The 20,174-nt window shown below is 40.7% G+C and overlaps 1 protein-coding gene across 2 annotated transcripts in view; it reads right to left on the reverse strand.

Moving 5' to 3' along the window:
- The window catches only part of RSBN1L (round spermatid basic protein 1 like), a 45,879-nt gene extending 25,925 nt beyond the window's left edge, over window positions 1-19,954 (reverse strand). Inside the window, exons 1-2 of one of the 2 annotated variants that reach the window (XM_015627910.2) lie at window positions 19,334-19,954; window positions 8,245-8,358 (exon numbers count right to left, since the gene is read on the reverse strand). In XM_015627910.2, the coding sequence (XP_015483396.1) occupies window positions 8,245-8,358; window positions 19,334-19,919 (700 nt within the window). In that variant the 5' untranslated portion in view covers window positions 19,920-19,954. The remainder of the gene's footprint in view (window positions 1-8,244; window positions 8,359-19,333) is intronic. The other variant, XM_015627909.2, reaches the window with a different exon arrangement.
- Between the last annotated feature and the right edge of the window lie 220 nt (window positions 19,955-20,174).

Here is a 20,174-nt window from a genome sequence, read left to right on the forward strand (position 1 = left end):
GACACCACAACTGTTGGTACATAGATTCACAAATTATTGCTGATGACTAAGAGTTTGGACATGGAAGACGCAGACACTGGAAAGGAGAACAAGCAATTAAGACACTTGGATCTGAGTCTCCTGGGGTTTGTGACAGCAGCTAAATACTTCTGGGATTCCTGATGTAGAGGCAGATTTCATTATCTCCCTGGATTCTATTTTCTCACAGAAAGGGGAAATGCCCTGAGGTCACCTCAATTCTTATTTGGCCCAAACAAGGAAATGGATTCTAGGATTTCTTAACCTAATCCACACAGTTAATAACTACAAAGACTCTCTTCACTCAGAATCAGATCTAACACGACACACTCTCTGAACACAATTTCACCTTAAACTAAGTTAAACTGCCAAAAGGCAGAGTATCTTCATGGAAGTCTGTCCTGTCTTAGGCTAAATTTAATGTAAAATCAGCATCAAACCACTGCAACAGGACTGCTTCATCTGGTAGATGCAATGTTCACCACTTCTTTGTTAACATCTTTCTGTCACCAGAGTCTAAGTCTAGTGGGCATGAGAAGACCAGGAAGAGCAGCAACAGATGTTCAACAACTAAGTATTTCAACCTTAGAGGAATCCTGAAAACAGTTCGTTCAGGGTGGCAGTGTCCTTGCGTGCAATGTCATCACCTGACACAAATCACCTACTGCTATGCTCTGGGGTATTGTAGTGGTGTCATTATGGCATCGGCTCCAGTCGGCAGGAAAAAAAAAACAAATAAATGGTTTATGACAGTGGGAAGTTACAGTTACTGCAGGCTTTGCAATCTCAATACCAGTCTCAAATTACAGACTCAGACATTTTTACCCTACTCCTGACTGCAGGAATACATGACCTGAAAGCATCCACGAGTACACAAGTATTGCAAACTCTTAAAAATGCTTTAACATAGCATTTTAAAATTGTTTCACTCCAAATATGAACATTTTTTGATATACTGATGGATATCACAAAGAAGTCATGCACTCTGCAGATATTATATTACTTTGAATATACAAATTATGGAATCATAGCACCAAATGCTGGAGCATTCCCTGCCAACCCACTTCACTCATTTTTAAATGAAGCTCAGATTTTTGTTGAAATTAGTCACTCAGATCTGGGACAACATGCATGGCAGGGAAAGGATGGAAATTTATATTTACTGGCCTTCAAGCAGAGCAACATAAATGGCAACAAACTTCAAAGCAAATAGCTTTTTGCTGAAGGAAGAGCCAAATTGCTCTCTCCTACTTGAGCATGTTTGTAATCACCAAAGAAAATCTTAAGACAACTGAAGATTAGCACCTGTATGCTCCTGCTGAACATAAAGCTATTAAATTACATTCCATCATTACTAACTGAAATGTAAAGTACTTATATAATAGATTTGTATGAATCTGTATCTGTGCTAAACAACAAAAAATTACTGACTTCCATTCCTAAAGTACAAGAAGAAAGATGATCTGATTTTCCCTTTCAATCTGTCCCATTGCTTTTGATTTGATCTTCTGAGAAGTTCTACTAACAATCAATTTCATTCAACTGCTCCTGTAATATGTGGTGAAGTTTCTTTAATCCATCACTTAAAATATTTCAAAGATGCAGCTATACAATAACATTAAAAAAAAAAACAAAAAACTAATCAAACAAACAAAAAAATTCCACTATTAAACAACAAAACAGACTTCCTTAGAGAGGTGGTCAATGCCACAAGGCAGTCAGTGTTTAAGTGGCGTATGGACAATGCCCTCAACAACATGGTTGTTGTCTTGGCCAGCCCTGAAGCAGTCAGGCAGTTGAACTGGATGATCATTGTAGGCCCCTTCCAACTGAAATAGTTGGTTTTTTTCTAATCATCAGTGAGCAGCACTCAGAAGAGCACAGTCATGGTCTTGGAAGTAGTGGTGCCTTTAAGACAGAAACAACATAGATGGAATGTCAATCAGTCTGAAATTATGCAAAGGTCACGTGCACATATCCAAGAAGGTTTGTCTTCAAAACCAGTTGTAAAAGTACTTTTTATTTAACCTGGTAGACATCTATGGAAGTACTTAAAACCTTAGAAGGAATTACACTAAGAGTAAGTAAGAGTTAGTACACTGAATTTTTTTAAGTCAAGAATATATATTATTCCCTCTGTTTTCATACCATCTCTATGAAACCTTCAGAAGAGATAGAAGTTTTTAACCAGAGGAAAAAAGTAATTATTTTTCAGTTACATAAAAGAAATTTCCACTCAGCTTTAAATACATTGATTTTAATATAGACTGCTTTTACTTCTGAACGCAACATAAAAGTGTTATGCCATTTACATATAGATCAAGAATTACAATTCATCATTGCACACTTTCTCAAATCACACCAAGTTGCAAAAATGATGCATACAATTTGGAACAAAATAATTATTTGCCCACAGCCCCTTACTTTTGTGCGCAACTCTCTTCCACAGAATTTTTTGTGTCTCTGTATATAAGAAGGATGGAACTGAGATCCGTTTTAATTCTGAAACACTTGGAAACCAAAAAAGCATCAATCACTGAAAGGCTATATAACAAAAAAAACCACAAGAAGATCCATGATGAAAGGCAGCAGAGGTCCCCTGGACTGCTACTTGCAGCTGAGAAAAAAATGGTGCCTATCCTTGGAAGACAAAACACAAATCCAGTCTTCAAAGGTCTGAGCTACTGATGCCACTGAAGTGGAAAAAAGCCTTAAAACACAAAAAATCAGATGATAAAAAGAATTTCAAATGGGCTTTTTTAAAACATTACTAGAATTGAAGACTTTGAAAAAAATTGCATACCAACAAGAGTAAAACTTAGTTCTCTAAAACCACTTCAAGCATAAATTAGGTAAAATGAGTTCAAAAACTGATAATTTGTTTTGAGCCTTTTTAAAATTCACACGAGCTTTTGCTACTCCATACACAACACAAGTTCTGTCAACAACTTCATCTCCTCACTAGCAGAAAATGACATACATACAGAAAATTGTTTTTATATACACTTCATACACCACATTGCACAGAAAAGACATTTTAAAATCAAATTGTATATTGGAAGACTGAAAAAAATGTGACATTCTTAATTATTAGTTCAGCCTTCAAATGGACATGACACAGCTGGGCAATGTATGAGCTCACTGCCAGATAATCCAAGCCCCTGCTCTCCTCCATCACTGCTCCCAGTACATGGTCCTGCACCACTCCTACTACTGACTGATGCTCATCAATGGCACAGCAATTTAACGGCTCAGCAGAAAACTACTCACTCTGCTGGTTCACAGCACTGGCAGACAAGAACTAAAGCACACAGACCACTGGACACAAGGACACAAGGAGTACCAGCACCCACCCTTCCTCGGGGCAGCAAACCACCTGGTCTGCTGAGCTACCCTGTTCCCCACACCTTCTCCATCCACCCCAGCACTGAACAGAGCTGATTTTTTACAGGTTAAAAAACGTCCCACCACCTCATCCAACAGTACATTTGTGAGACAGGATCAACTGCCTAGCAAACCTTAATAGAAATTTCTGTAACCTGAAAAGGTTCGAAAGTTCAAACTTTGAACTTTTAATTTTAAGGGTTATAAAATTTACCTTTTAAAGGTAAAATTTTAGTTTATTTAACTGTAATACAGATCAGACTATGATTTCCTGCATCTATCCTCTTACAATGAGTGTGGGTGGTGCTTGCTCTCCATACTGCTGACATTAGCATAAATCCAATTTTTGACTATTTATGTTCAACTATTTTAGTGTACAGACAATTCTCCTGAAGAATACAAACATTAAATGAAAAGCTGTTTTCTAGAAGTAAATAGTATTTCTCAGTAAAGCTTGAATGTGACAGATAGAGAAGGAAGCACATTTCTAGCCTAAGGCTTCTGCTCTGATCAATTTCAAAGATCCAGTCTGAAGTAGATGTTTAAAGCTGCTCAGAAGCTGCAAATACTTCAGAGCAAAAGGAGTTAGCTTGCTGGAATATTGAAACTGCTATCAGCAATGCCCAATAAATACTTTCTTCTTTTGCATTAGCTGTAGAGAGGAGCAGAAACACTCTCATTCAGTCACTCCTCTGCTGCATATATCCAAGTACTTTAAAGTAAAATGCACTGCTTCTTCCAAAACCAGTAACAGTGCTTCGACACTTCACTAATGGACCCCAAAAAAGAAGAGCAGCTTTCCACATCTCTCTAGGACAGTAATCAAATTGCTCCAGAGCAGACATACAGAGTTAGGTGAAGATATAAATAAGCAAGCCAAAAGTTTAAATAAAGATCCCAACACAAGGCTGAGATATCCAAACTACTTTGTTTTAAGTCAGGTGCAGTACTTGATGCAAGCTGGATAGGTTAACTGGATTAACCTATTAGTGCTGAGGCACACACTGGCAGCCAGAAGGTGTTTCAAAGATTCTTCACCAGCACACACAATACAGGTGTGTACGTACATACATATACATACGACTCTTGCAATCTAATTTCACACATTTTAAAGGTCATGGCACATTTGTCTCTAAGTGTCCTGAGATCCACTTAGACACAACAGGTACTGAACCTATAAACAAAAAGCTTTTTCCACCACGTGGCTTAGAAACACAAGACACAAGTTTAACAATTTTCAGTTGTATTGAAAACATTTTATTTGACTCCCTGCCCTAGGACATCAAGAATGAGAAATAACAGGAACAGGAGGTGAATAGAAGGTGCCTCAGCATCCACATTTACAGGAACTTTCCCCTTTGATCTGTTTTTAAAAAGTAGACTGAGTGCACACTTCACCAGATTATAAAAAAATCGACTGGACCGCTTACAAACAAGCCTATTAATCACCCTCCTCTTTGCAGGACCACTAGTAACTTTGTCACATTGTTACAAATATTTTGCATGAAATGCTAAGTTTTTAGACAGTAGCTATTTACAATGCAGACTTTTTCTTAAAAATAAGTTTAAATCACTTAGAGTTTCCGAAATTTTAACAACATGCATGTGCCAAGCAACTTTTGTCTGATAACTGAGCTCTTCCTTCCACACTGCAGACAGAGACAAAGGCAATTCTACAGCCTTATCTATAGAGAATGCATCCTTTAAGTGCAAAGGATGACAAAAAATCCTTTTAATTCTAGGTTCATAATAAAAGCCATCAGGCTCTCTGAAAGAGTCTAATTTCCTTTAGCAGCCTCAAGCACAGCAGAAAAACCCTTTCTTAAGAATCGCCCTTCTCTAACACAGGCAAGTTTTATCATAGCTTTCAAGAGAATGTCAGCCCAAGTTTAGGCAGATGAACAGCTCACAACACAGAGCCTCCAAGTACAAATAAACTCTTCCACATTCAGCTCAGAGCACCAAAATTAGGCTTATGCACCAGCTCTCCCTCAAAAGGCATCAGTCACTCACTACTGACCTCTTCTGTAACTCATCACCTTTGACCTTGGACAGACAGTTTAGCTGTCAAAAGTCACGTAGGCTGTACCTCCACCCCCTCAACCAAAGTCAGTCACAAACAGATGGTCAGAGCAATATTTTACAGCAAAATATAGATCTAATGGAAGAAGTAAATAAGCTTTCTTTAGGCACTCTACTGCTGGTTTCTAAACACACACACAGACACACTAAGAATAGAAAAAACAACTACAAAAGCAAAAACCCAAAGAAATGGAAAGCAAACTCATTCCAAGACTTTGTTCCAAAGCCCACACAGTAAACCCTGAGTTCAAAACAATGCGGCTTGAAGCTTAATTTTTGTTACACACAGGAAGAAGACACTCTTTAAGAGTATTTGAAAAGGTCACAAAGACACTGACCACTGACATATACAAGAAGCTGCATCATAAAGCACCTCTGCTCTCTCTTGCCCAGGATGTAGTTAGATCAGCAGGACAGCTCAGGAAATGTTATACAGACTTCACAGCACATACAAGCACATCCAGTCAGATTTTGGAGGCACACAGAAGACACCAAGCTGCCATTCTGAATAGGATACAAACCCTGTGGAGATTATCTGTCTGCTCTCCTTATTCCCTCCTTTCCCTGAAAAATAGGGGTCAATTTTGCAGGATACTGGCAAACCAAACACAGCCTCTACAAAACACTTAAGAGCCAACACCTTAAAGAAAACCTAAAATACACTTGAGTGATAAAAAGTCAAATAAAACAGGGGTAAAGCATCTAATGCATTTGTAGCACTGTTTGCTGTGAAAATAGGCTATCCTGCTTCTCAGCAGAGGTGTGCTAACAGTCCCTGGGCACTTGCACTTTTACATTAACCTGAAAATAAAGCACAATTTTAGGCTCGACAGCCCCGTTAGCTATCATCTATTAGATAGGTGTGAGACAACTTTCTGTCTGCAGATTGCACCTCATCTGCTGAATGGCAACAGAAACAGGACCCAGTGTAAAAAAAGGCTGCTACAAGAACACACTGTTATGGCAGTTCAGTGTTGCCCAGTGTCTCAACCACTGACTTCCATGCTCAGCAAAGACTAGTCACACCTGCCCTTTTCAGAGGAAGTCACCAGCTTACAAAACCCTCAAGTTCAAGGCAATACTTTGAGATCTGATCAACACAGGCTTTAAGCTGTAACTGTTGTTAATACAGTTACTTGTGTGTGGAGTGTAATATGGGATGTAGTAATTACACGGTTCCATGCCTCTGACCTCATATGAGCATTCTGATTTGATCAAGATTTGATTTGAGGGTTTCAGTTTCTGATCTGTGAATTAAATTCTACATTATTCAAGGTAACAGAAAAATATATCAAGAATTTGTTCCTAGTTTCAAAAGCAGAGTCTGAAAAGAACAGATTAAAAAAGCATTTGGTCTACTCAAATGAGCAACACCCTCACAGAAAATCTGACAGAGCATGACCTAAGTGAGGAGTAAGGTGGTTCAAGTATTGGCTTAACTGCTGTGCTCAAAGGTTTGTGAGCAACAGCACAAATTCCAGCTGGAAACAGTCACTGCTGGAGTGATCCAGACCTTAATTATCTTGTGTCGGTATTGTTCAGCCTCTCCATTAATAGCGTCATGGGACAGAGCACACCCTCAGCAAGCTTCAGATGATCCAAAACTGGAAGGAGTTGATGCACCAGAGTTACATCACCAGTGAGAGGGATCTCAAGAGGCTGTAGAAATGGGCCAACTTGGGGACTCACAAAGTTAACAGAGGGGTGGGCAAAACCCAGCACCTGGAAGGAATAAACCCATGAAGCACAGGTTGATGACCTTCTTCATTTCCTTTATCTGGTTTTTACACACACTGATGAGATTCACCTTGAGCCTCCTCAGACCCAGCTGTCTTTCTTCATAGGCACACAACAGACACAGTTTATGTTGGAATGGACCTTTGAAGACCATCTAGTCTAACACGCTGCAGTAAGTGGAAACAGCTTCACAATCACATCTGGGGGCTCAGAGCCCAATTCTTGACCTGACCTTGAACACTGCCAGGGTTGGGATATTTGTCACCTCTCTGGGCAACCTGTTCCAGTCTCTTACCATCACCATTATAAACAAATCTGTATATATAATCTGAATGTAGCTGTCCAGAGAGACTGTTGCCTCCACTCTTGGAGACAGAGTCTGATAATCCTGGACAACCTGCTCTAGTTGATCATACTAGAAGCAGTTGGACTAGAGCCCTTCCAACCCCAACTACTGTACAGCTCTAAGATTCAGTGGATGTACAAGCCACATGAGAATGTAACCTTAACTACCTTTCATTACAGAAAAAAAAGTTAAAGAAATTAGCCAAAACTAAGACTGCCTGTTGCATACAACTGCTTAGTATCCGAAAAAGCTCCTGAATTATAACACCCTAAATTATTCAGTCTTGTACAATTAATGTTAGACATAAAAGGTAACATGCATTCATCTTTCTTCGCCACAATATATAAAACGATAACCTACACCTTTTGTCAGCAGTTACTGAAGCATCACTAATATTTTTCCTTGAAGTACTGGTCTTTCCTGTTACTACTATTGTATATGCAACACTGATGATAGTTTTATCTTTAATTTCAAAAAAATTAACATCTACAACATGTTTTAATTTGCAATTGTTGTACCAACTAACCAGGAAAAATGGCCTAAGTCAAATGAAAAAATTGTACCAACTAACCAGGAAAAATGGCCTAAGTCAAATGAAAAACAGTATTAAAACACAGTATCCAATCACAAACACTTCTAGCACTAGAATGAAAAATCACTACATATTTTGAACCTACCTTTCTGCAGTAATTTGATCTCCCCGTTTTCTTTTTTGATTTCATTCATTATTTTGTGCTTCTTCTTCTCTTTTTGCTTCTTTTCCCTTTCTTTAACTTTCTCTTTGATTTGACCTGAAATGAAAATATATTTCACAATTAAGCAAGAACAGAAAACTAATTGTCACATACATGTTTCCTATTACTCTTATGCAAGCTCTATTAAGAGGATATAGAGGAGGAGTTACAAGGAAATCCCAGTACTTACAATATGAAAAGCTAATATTTATCTGTTGCATAATCCAACATAAGCTTCTTTAACTCAGAAAAGTTTTGTTTGTTATGTTGTAGCTGCATGCAACAACCCATCAAGTTAACTGTATAGTAATTTTTGTGTATGCCTATACCTTTTGCTCTTACTTTGCATCTGCAGTCTACTCATTTGTTGAAAAGGAATTACATGCATTTCCTAAGAATTGGGGGAAAAAAAAGAGTACAGTCTGCAGTTTCTTGGTACACATCTACACTGAAAACCTCCTAACTACACATATTCTGAACTTAAAGGCTTTTGCATATACCTGGGAAACATGGCTTTATCTGTCAACTGAAAAATCTTTCATATTACATTCACAGGCTAATGCATTAATAGCAGTCAGATATAATTAATAAAAACATGGGATGTGTTGTATTCACACAGCAGATTCAATTCACTGGTGCTTCCCCTGCTTACCTACAACAGCTTCCCTGAGCAGTCTCATTATTCATTTACTTTCTTGTCAAGTCACTCCAGGTTTTTAAATCCCTGACACAGAAAAGCAGAGCCTTTAGGCATGCTTTCTGCATGTAAAATACTAGACCTAGAGGAATTCATAATTTCAAGGAGTCATCCTTGCAAGCCAAGTTGAGATTCACTTACGAGGCCAAGGACTAAAGAAGTCAGATTTTACTAGGCTTATATGCACTGCAGCCACTTCACGCCTTATTTCCTGGCCTGAAGCCAGTACCTGCTCCAAGAGCTCACCAGGCTTTTTAGCCTCCACAGGGAAAGAGGAAATCTGATTTCGAGCTTCTACATAACGTTATGCTTCAGTAATACAACTGAGAGACAGCCCTGATGTTTTATTCATGGTACTTGCATTATAAACCCCAAGTAGAAGAAAAGAAATCCAATTACTCTTCCTTAAGCATTCACATAAAATAGAAGCAGCAAGTATGCTCACTACTAACAAATCAGAAATATTTCAGAACCAATCCAAAGGATGCCTTCAATTCCAGAAGGCAATGTAGAGTGACCCCTAACCAAACTGCTCAGGAAGCATGTTGATAAAGGTGCAAAGAGGTGACAGTAATCCACATAAATTAATGCGCTAACAGTGATTCTACAACATTTATATCTTTTCTCTGAGGAGTGTTCTTATAAGAATACAGAACTTAAACCCTCACAATTCTTAAGGTGAAGCAAAGAATGTATTTTAGTGAGAGTCTTAAGAAAATAAGTCAAATAAAAACCAAAATAGATGGCAATTGAGATATGTCTGTTGCCTCTCCATAGATCATAAGCAGTGGGGAGAGAACAGAAACTATACTAGCACAAATATAATCAGGTAGCTGCACTTACAGGATGTCTTAGTTCTTAGTGACTGAAATAGTCATCCAAGAACAGCCTACTCCTAACACCTCTGTGGGAGAAGGGATGGATGACAAAGCAGATTTATGTGTATAGCAGACCATGGAAACCAAACAAGCTTTCCTAAGCAACACAAACCTTTCTAGGAATAGGTTAAACAGACATAAATCTTCCTCTCCAACCTGTTTCTCCCCAAAAAGGAATGTCTAATTTTCAAATCCCTTGCAACTTGAGTATGAAATTGGGTAAACTGTACAACAGGAGTTAAGTAACACTCTGAAAGCAGACACTCAGCTAGTAGGCAGTAACACCAGGCTTGATTTATAATCTTTGCTGAATGATCAACTCAGCCAGAATTACAATTAACATGGGAAGACCCAGATTTCATCTCAACATTTTTGTATGGTTAACAGGCACACTTGACTTCTGCTATCACTTGCAAATCAAAGCAAGATTGAAGAGCATATACAAATCTTGAGTCTTGCTGAAAGAGGACAAAAGACTCAAAGAATCCCTTACAGCCAGCTCATGAAAAGCATTACAGGCCAATGAATCTTCCAGTTTTGTCAGAAGAACATATAAAGACAGAGAACCTTTTCAAGAGCCTCTAGTTTATTTTCACATCTACAAAGCAATTAATAGTCAATGGTGAAGCCTTCCCAACAAAAGAAGCAAGGAATGATTTCTGTATCATCCCCCAGCAACAGCACAAGTAAATAGCTGCAAGTACAACGTAAATGTAACTGAGGGAAGTCCGGAGTAAACCTTCCCTTCTAGAAATCACAGTATTGCACAGTTCACTTAAAAAAACCCCATAACTATTGAAATTTTAAAAAAATCTTTGTATATTAAAAAAAAACTGTGTCAAAATGAGAATTAATATATGGATTAACATTTCAACTTAATCCTCAGTTCAAATGCCTGGAGTTTATGAGTACTAATAAGTATTTTCTAGTATGGCTTGAAAAATTAAAAAACAAAACTCAGACGAAATTCTGCAGATTATTATCCTCAGGGACATCCAGAAATATGAACATTCTTCACAAAATTCCTCTTTTAAAATTAATACCCCCAATATTAAGCAATTTACAACCTACATATCATAGAATAAACAAGTGAGTGACGCTGGCAAGGGAAAACAAGAAAATCTTCTTCTGTTGAAGTTACGAAAACCTGGAATGTTCTTGTACAGCTTGTTTGAAATTTATCAGTAGAAGCTACTACTGGTCTCCATTTCATTTGTGGGGCAACAAGATCACAAAGTAGTAAAAGGCAGAAAGATGTTTATGATGAGTTTTCCATGTCGACAGAATATTCTGTAGTTAGCTTCCACCAAGACTACTCCTAACAAATAAAAAAGAAAAAATTAAAAAGCTTCTTGAGCTGCTGAGAATGAAATGAGCCTCCATGGAAAAAACGGCCCAACTACACAGCCTTCCTTGGCCTTTACATACCTCCAAAGATACTAAAACTAAAAGCCAACCGTTTGAAATAATTTGTATCCTAGGGCAAAAAAAGAAAGAAATCTATCTTTTCATATGCCCCACCTATCAAACGCATGCTTTTACTTTATATGATTTTGACAAAAGAAATACACTGCTCAGGAAATAACTACTCATAGACTAAACAGAGTCTGCAAATACTCTCTACTTGAGTTAAAAAAAAATATATAAATCCAAGTACAGCAGGAATCAGCTATGGAAACTCAGTTAGAGCTAGGTTCAGTCCTTAGTTTTCAAGCTCTGCTGACTGAGGGCAAAAAAAAGTCTCTATTACTATAAAGTTACCCCTAACTCTTGTAGCAAGTTGACCATGGCTGGACATTAGGTGCCCACCAAAGCCACTCCAGGACCACCCTCCTCAGCTGGAGGGGGAGAGAAAATACAAAAAAAGCTCATGGGTTGAGGTAAGGAAAAAGAGAGATCATATGCAGCATCAGTTACTGTCATGGGCAAAACAGACTCAACTTGGGAAAAAAATTGATTTGTTACCAATCAAAAGTAGAGTAGGGTAATAAGAAATAAAAAACAAATATTAAAAACATCTTCCCCCTGCCCCTCCCTTCTTCCCGCGCTTAACTTCACTCCCAGTTTTCTCTACTTCCTTCCCCTGAGTGACACAGGGGGATGGGGATTGTTGTCATTTCATCACCTCTGTCGCTCCTCCCTCCTCAAGAGGGGGTGACTCCTTTCACTCTTCCCCTGCTCCAGAGTGAGGTCCCTCCCACAGGAGACTGTACTCCACAAATTTCTCCAATTTTGAGTCCTGCCAATGGACTGCAGCTCTTCACAAACTGCTGCAGTTTGGGTCTTTTTTCCATGTGCTGCAGCCCCTCAGGCACAGCCTGCTCCAGTGTGGAGCCCCACGGGGTCACAGGTGCTGCCAGCAAACCTGCTCCACCACGGGCTCCTCTTTCCATGAGTACTGCCAGGAACCTGCTCCAGCAAAGGCTTCCCACAAGGTCACAGCCTCCCTTGGACATCCACCTGCTCCAGGGTGGAGTCAGGTGAATCTCTGTTCCCCCATGGACCTCCCTGGGCAGAAGGGGCACAGCTGCCTCTCCAGGGGCTGCAGGGGAATCTGCTCTGGCACCTGGAGTACCGCCTGCCCCTCCTGCACTGACCTGGGTGCCTGCAGGGCTGTTTCTCTCAGATATTCTCACTCATCTCTCCAGCTACAATTGGTCCTGTGCAGTAACTTTTTCCCCCTCTTAAAATATATAATCCCAGAGATGCTACCACCATCACTGGCAGCTTCTCACCATCACTGTATCTCCTCCCCAACTACCAAAACCTTGCCATGCAAATCCAATCCAACTCCACTAAATAAACCAGCATATACTTTTTAAAATACAGAGGTTTGTAGGAATAAGTATCCCTGTTTAGAGGAAATACAACACCCAAAGAATTAAAGAGATTTCTACATGTCTCATTCAAGTTCACATTAAAGAGTGTCACTATAAAGTCCATATTCTTCACTTCGCATACATTGTTACAGAAACAATACACCCACACATGAAAGAAATGCTGCAACAGCAGTACATTAAAATAAAAGAAGTGCTACATATAGACAGGAAGAACTTTATTATGGTGTGTGCCATCTCACCTTTCTAAAGGGAATCTGAAAAATACTTTACAACAATTCTACACAATGAACTGAACTAATTAAGAATAGTATGCATACTTCCTCCTCAAATTCCAAAGCTACTTTTTCTGGATGTTAGGTTAAATACAATAAATAAAAGAAATGGATACACACTGTATTTATACATTAAATAGCTATTTACAGCTAAAGGCTACAGTAAAAGCTCTTAGTTTCCCAATTCAGGAGATACCTTCTCATAATGACTGCTACGATTTCCTAAGCAGTACATACAGGAACACAAATTCACAGATCACACCATCCTGATTTCAGAAATCTAACCAGATCTTTGCCTCCACTGCAAACTTTCTACAGACAAAATGGCAAAATAAGAGCATAGAGAATGAGTGGGAAGTGCTCTTCAGTGGATGGACCATATGCAGCGTGGTGGCTGTCACTTGGGAAATATGCACCTTGAAGCCCATGCAGGAGCTCAAACAAGCAAGTCCATTTCAGCACTGAAAGAAGAGAGCTGTACAATGCTGTCAGATGCCAAAAGTTGCAGCTGCTTTGCATCATTTTCCAGATGGTAACTCACATTAGTAGTCAGTCATAGATTACGTTCAAAGTATTCTGCTTCTCTCTCTCCTCTGTTTGATTTAAGGGCTGTCACTGCCCATGAGGCAAAATATTTACAGACTACTGCTAAGGGACACCATCAGTATGGATAACACCAGCAGTGTAACGAAAAGGAAGGGGGAATAAGGAGGGGCATATAAGGACATCAGTTACCATCTCTTCCATCAGCAATCTCCTCACTTTGAACAAACACCCGTAAAAATAAAACCTCAAGAAGCCATGTTTAACTGGTTATGAAGGTACATGAACTACATTTAACATCACCATGTTAAAAGCTTTAACACCTGCACTTATTAAATCCTACAACATGGTCTGCAGAGCACGTTTCCCAACTTAATGAACATGGAAAAAACCAATACAGTATTTCCAAGATACAAAAAAAATCATCAAAAAAGGGCTAGGTTTCACATCCCAGCAACCAGGAATATATGGCCGCCAACCCTTTCAGTAATTTAAGTTTAAAATCCAAGATATGACTAAAAAAATCCCCTTATCAGGCAAGAACATTTCCCCAAGCTCTTCAATGAATGAAAAGGAAGACAGATCCCTTCAGAATTAAAAACACTTCCAAAAAACTGAAATATGATCTTTACAGCTCCCAGTTCTTTTAAGCTTCGTATTTCCAAGGAGACCTTCTACATGCAGAACTGAATGAGCCAAGTTTAAGCTCAAGCACTGGGGAGTTGCATCAGAAATCAGTAACACAGAATGTGACAGCTGCAAACAAGGCCTCTTCACGAGGTTTCAGATCAAATGTTTCAGCCTCCTGATCTTCTATCAACTAAGAAAAACTATTTGGTATTCTAAATTCAGAGTAAGTTTCTGCTGCAGAAATTAAACACAGAGCCGGATTCTGGGGTACAGGAAGGGCACAGTTCTCCAGCTTAAAAAGACTGCGTTCTGCCTAGCAAGCACCAGGTTATCTTATCACAAAGGGGCCAGGGTCCCTGAACAAAAAGCTGCAGTGCTCCAAATTTATCCCAACAGTGCATACTTACATTAATGTCACTACCAGCTCTGAAAACTGAACTGCACATAAATCTCAAACATCAGAAATTTAAGAAGTCCCTCTTCCTCCTGAATAGCATACTTAAAACCCAAAATACTTCCTAGACATTGCTGCTTACAGTAGGGTATCTAAATAGAAATATATTGAAGAATTCAGATGAGAGTGGTCAAGAAGCCTCATAAGCATGAAAATGACTGCTATATTTAAAAATTCAACAGAGAGGAGGGGGAAGTGAGTCAAGCCACGTAGTACAAGGAAAAAGAAAAAAAGGGAAATAGAAGTTAACAGAAGGAGGGTATGTTTAGCAGAAATAAAAATAAGACAACCTAACAAGCAAGATGCATGGTCCCAGTTCTAAAGAAGGGAAAAAGAAGATCCAAAGCCTTCTTCAACCTACTTTGATAACAGAGACTATGAAGTGAGCATCCCACTGGATGCACACCAAAATTATTAATACTGGAAAGTGTAACTTCTCAAAAGCTAAAATCCCAGAAGAGTCACACAACACAAGGTAACAGTTACCAGAAGAATCAAATGCTCATCTGAAATCCAATTTTATCTTTCAAAGACAGCAGGAGAAAGAAGGGGGGGGGGAGTAAAAGAAGGTAAAAAAACCAGAGTAATATTAAAAACAAGAGCTACAGCACCATATTCAGCTTTCCTGCTCATATGGGGAATCCCCATCTACAAGTCTAAATGTCAACCTCATTCTGCAACTGCCTGCACACTGAGGCAATCTTATCAGCAAATGGATCACTGAAAAAAATAAGGGGGGGGGGAGGGAAAGAGAAATTGTACACAGAAATGGCAAGAAAAGTAGAAAAGGTGGATCATGCAACTGCATTACACCTCACAGCAAGTATAGGGACCAAAACTAAAGACTTGGACAGGCATTGTTTAATGAAGTGGGGAGTGGCTAGCTGAAATTGTTTTCATAACAGTGCAAAGCTCGACTATGAACTGCTAGAGCAGAGTATCAGTTAAATGACTAACTGAATCAGCAGAGTCATAGCATGTACAGCAATCACTTCTGTCAGACTGACACTGTGTTTTGAAAACAAAAAACATTGCACAACTTTAGTTCCACTATCAGAATGTACGTGGCAAGTGAAATTCAAGCTTATTTTAAACAGCCTAAACCTCGTTATCTGCAGAATAAATCATGCATCCAGCAAAAGGCTCTTTCAGGTTCTCTGCATGGTAGATCATCTCTGAAGGGGTCACTGAACTCCATCCATTTAATGGAATCACAAGCTGTAAGGCCTGGTTATGACTCTGCAACTTAAAAGCCCTTGGTAATTAATTAAAAGACCAGAGAAGTCTTTAAAGAAAGACTTGAAAATATAAACATTTTTGAAAAGTTTTAAACGCATCATCCATCTTGGCTACTACCAAGCTTAACACCTTCCTATGACTTAGGAAATAAGGGTGCCTCAGAACTATGCTCCCTTACCTCATAATCACTATTGCAAGTGAAGGACACACATCAGCTCCTATCATCAGCTTTTCTCAAAGCAAGGTGAAAAATCTCACACTTTCCTCCTCAGTGTCAATACCCCTATCACCACTACAGTAATTAACCTAAAATCTAAAATTTAAACTAAAATTAATTTTAGTAATTAAACTAAAATAGTTAGCAATATTGTTAGCAATTGCTACTACTCTCAAGGCCAGATCTCACATTTACTCCACATCACTGCACACCCTGTATTATTTTGTCTACACCACAATCCTAACAGTCTCATGAGACAAATTTTGCCATTCTCCTGATTCCCCTAGCTTTACTCCTCATTTTCTCTAGTACTAAAATCTGTGCAGGCCCTCAGTCTCTCAAAGGTAAAGCTTTTTCTCCTCACACCCTAAGAGCTCTGTGCAGCAGAATACACAGCTCACCAACCAGAAACACGACTCCTCCTCATTCACAGGTACTGGAACAACTGGGAATTCCACTCTGTCCCATGTACTCACCTGCAATGTATCTCCATTTTGGCTGCTAACAGGAGGATGGACTCCTTCCATTTCCAGAGCCTCAAAACAACCAAGGAACTCTCACCCATTCCACCTGCTTTCTTCGTATTTCTGCCTCTATACCTCTAGTCTGCCCACTGAAACAATTCTCCTTCTGGCAGGTGCAACACTGCCATGTGTATCAGTTCCAAATGCTAGCAGAGAAAAACAGTCAGTACCATCAATTCCACACTGCTGCTCTTTTTCTACTTTTGCACCAAAAGCAAAAAGGTTATCTAACTGCAGGCTCCAGGAACAAAAAAGAGGCTGCACTTACCTGAAAGAGGCTGATTTTTAGACTGGACTGATGACAGCTTCTACTAACTCACCTCATGACACCTAAAGGAAAATATTTTATCCCTACCTCCCTGGCCCTCATATATTCTGTATGTGCAAGCTTGTCAGCTTTTCATCGAATCGTCTAAATTTACCCATGTCATATCTGTAGGCTGCCCAAAAATTTTCACTCTCCTTCTATCCTACCTCTCTCTAACATTCCTGGCCTTTTCTACAGCATCTAAGTATAATCTTTTGCCCCAAAACAAGACAAGAATCACCCCCATACTGCTTTTGCCTGCTATTTTCCTTGCCTGTCAGTATTTCAAATTCATTCCACATTCGCTCATTATGTGCTGCAACCACAGTCCCTCTAGTATCTTTTTCCACTCTGTAGCTTCAGCACTCCCTATGCACAAGTCCTGACTATTCCACCCACCCACCTTAATGTCAGTCTTAGCTTTCCTCTGTACTTCATATTCTATGTGCCTGCCCCCCAGCCATTCTTTTCTCCCTGCATCATAACAGCATTTTTCCCTTTCCTCTCTGCAAAGTAAATTATTCACAGGATTAACAGCACAAACCTGTTCTTTAATCTACAGTCAAATACTGAATCACTTTTGAAAGGCTGGCAGCTCTCAGAAGAAGACTCAGTGCATCCTTTACTTTCTCACAGCCTTCTCTGCAGAAACATACCAATTAATTAAAATAAAGTTATTCTTTTATATAGGAAATTATGCAACAAAATTTTAGCTTTAGAAACTACTTCCTCTAAACAGAAATCTATAGACTCAGGTGCCAAACAGGTATCATTTGCCATGGAAAATTTATTTGTTGCATGTAGATAAGCTTTCAAGGAATAAATGTAAGGTAAAAAGATCTGTTCTGAGCATTCAGCAACAAAAAAGAAAAAAAAATGTGCCTGTAAGTATATAAGCTTTGAGAAAAGTATCTTTTCCAGATACAAGGTACAGAATTTCCTCTTTCAAGGCAAATAACATCAATTATTCAGTTAACACTATCAGTGTCAATTTCTTTTATCAATGTGACAGAATATTTCATCTTGTTATTGTAATATGGTTCCAAGATTTACTAACATGATTATTTAACACTGGTAGGACACTATGGTAATCTGAGCAAACATGGTTATTAATTACATAGCTTTGCAAGAAGGATATTGGGTGAGTTTCCTAGCAGCTATCCTTGAAGACAAAATGACTTCACCAACATCAAATGTGTACTGAGCACTGTTTCTAAAGACTTTTTCCAAGTCACATTTTGGACAGGAACAAAGTGCGGGAAAAAGCCCTAAAATGGAACACTTGAAAGCACTTGAAATTACATACTCAAAACCCACTTGTACATCACCAATCAAGATCCAAGTAAATAAAAAAAAAAAAAAAAAAAAAGAAAACCCTCAATGAAAAGCGAATCATAGACTAAGATAGTCATGGAAATTAGTGGAAAATGAACTAAGACAGGTCAAAAAACAAAATCAATAGACAAAAAGGCATATTGATATTTCTGTACAACCTTGGCTGATCCTGCAATTACAGGTATAGGCCACAATCAAAGTAACCTAAATTCACACAAAAGCTGTAATTTATCTTTCCTTTGAAAGAAATGAAACTTGATTAAACTAGGTAAGGGAGTGCACGTTTCAAATTCCTTATATTTCAATGTAAATATAAAAGCATCAACATCTGGTTTAAGGTCACTGGAGACTGGGAAAGGGCACACTAGAAATAAAAGCGTGTGTTTATGTACTGTCATCATACAGTCACGTATCATCTTTTAGTTTCCAAGATTTACTGTTGATCACAACAGGAATCCAAGCAAGACTCTTGCCTGACACCTTGTCCTACCTCGAATAGCCATTTTTGTCCAACTCCACTAATGAACTCCTCCCCTTATTCTGAAGGCCTCGAGCATTCCTTGGGAGATGTGATCTTCAAGAAATAAAGCCTGAAGCAGCAACTACGTGAGATTTCAAAAGTCGACGTATCTTAAATCTTAACTGCATGCTCTCTAGTACTCAATGACTTAGCCTATAAAAATTAACAGCCTAAGAAACGAGACGATTCACGATTTAATTTTTAAATTACGGAGATTTTTTGCAACATGTTCTCCGTTTTTCCTCAATTTACTTTTGTTCGCACATTTTTAATAAATTACTCGGCATCCTCATTTCCCTAATAGGTAAGAAAACCTAGGGCCTCTGGCAGCTTCTGGCTGACGCCATCGCTAATTCCACACCCCCTTTTTTGACAGAATTGACGGCGGACTGAGCCGCCGCTGCCTTCCCCACGAACTTACACAACGCCAGCGATGTGTGACCGGGTCCAGCACCGTCCGCAGCCCCCGGCCCGGGGTCACAGCCACCTCCCGCTGCTGTGCTGAGCCCCTGCGCTCGCTGCCCCTTCCAGCCCTCCCTCCCCGGCCCCCGCTGCCGGCGCTGCCCCGCCGCTCACCTTTCGGGAACAGCAGCTTCACCTCCCCGTTCTCCTCCCGGCTCAGGGCCCCGCCGCCATCTCCCGCCGACGCCACCACGGGCAGGACCCCGTGCTTCCTCCTCTCCTTATCCCGCTTTTCCTTGGGTCTCTTGGGCTTGGCGCTGCCGCCGCCTCCCGCCTCGGCCGCCAGCGCCAGGCGGTGCCGGTGGTGGCGGTGCTGGTGCTGCGGGTGGGACGAGGAGGGGGAGGCGGACGGCGGCAGCAGCACCGCGGGCGGCAGCAGCTTCCGGGACAGCGGGGAGGGAAACGCAAAGCCCCCCGTGCCCGCCGAGGGGCCCGAGGGCAGGGTGGCGAAACCCCAAGGCCCGGGGCTGCTGTAGCTGGGCACGACCGCGGGCAGCGGCTGCTTGGCGCTCCCGCCACCGCCGCCCCCTTCACCGTTGACGCGTTTAGCGCCCTTCAGGCTCCGCTCCTCAGCTCCCTTCACCTTCTTGGCGGCCGGCTGGGATCCGCGGGAACCTTTCGCGTCCGGGGCCGTCCTGGCTCCGAGCACCTCCTGCTCGGGGGGCGCCGCGCCACGACCGGGACTGGGCAGCTCCGCCATCTTGGGCTCCGGCGTCTATTTACTCTCGGCTCGCCCCAACCGACAGCGCTGGGGGCGGGGCAGCGCCGCAGCCTCACCCAATGGGCCGGGGAGGCACCGGACAGACAGCGGGAACGACCAATCGCAGGCGGAGAGAGGGGGAGGGCTCTCAGGGGATTGGGGGCGGTGGCTCGGCTGAGTGCGCAGGGCGCGCGGGGGCGGGGGCGCTGTCGGGGCGGGCGCGGGAGTGGAGGCGGCGTGAGGGGAGCGCAGCGG

The sequence above is a fragment of the Parus major genome, chromosome 1A, assembly GCF_001522545.3.
Source record: "Parus major isolate Abel chromosome 1A, Parus_major1.1, whole genome shotgun sequence".
NCBI lineage: Eukaryota > Metazoa > Chordata > Aves > Passeriformes > Paridae > Parus > Parus major.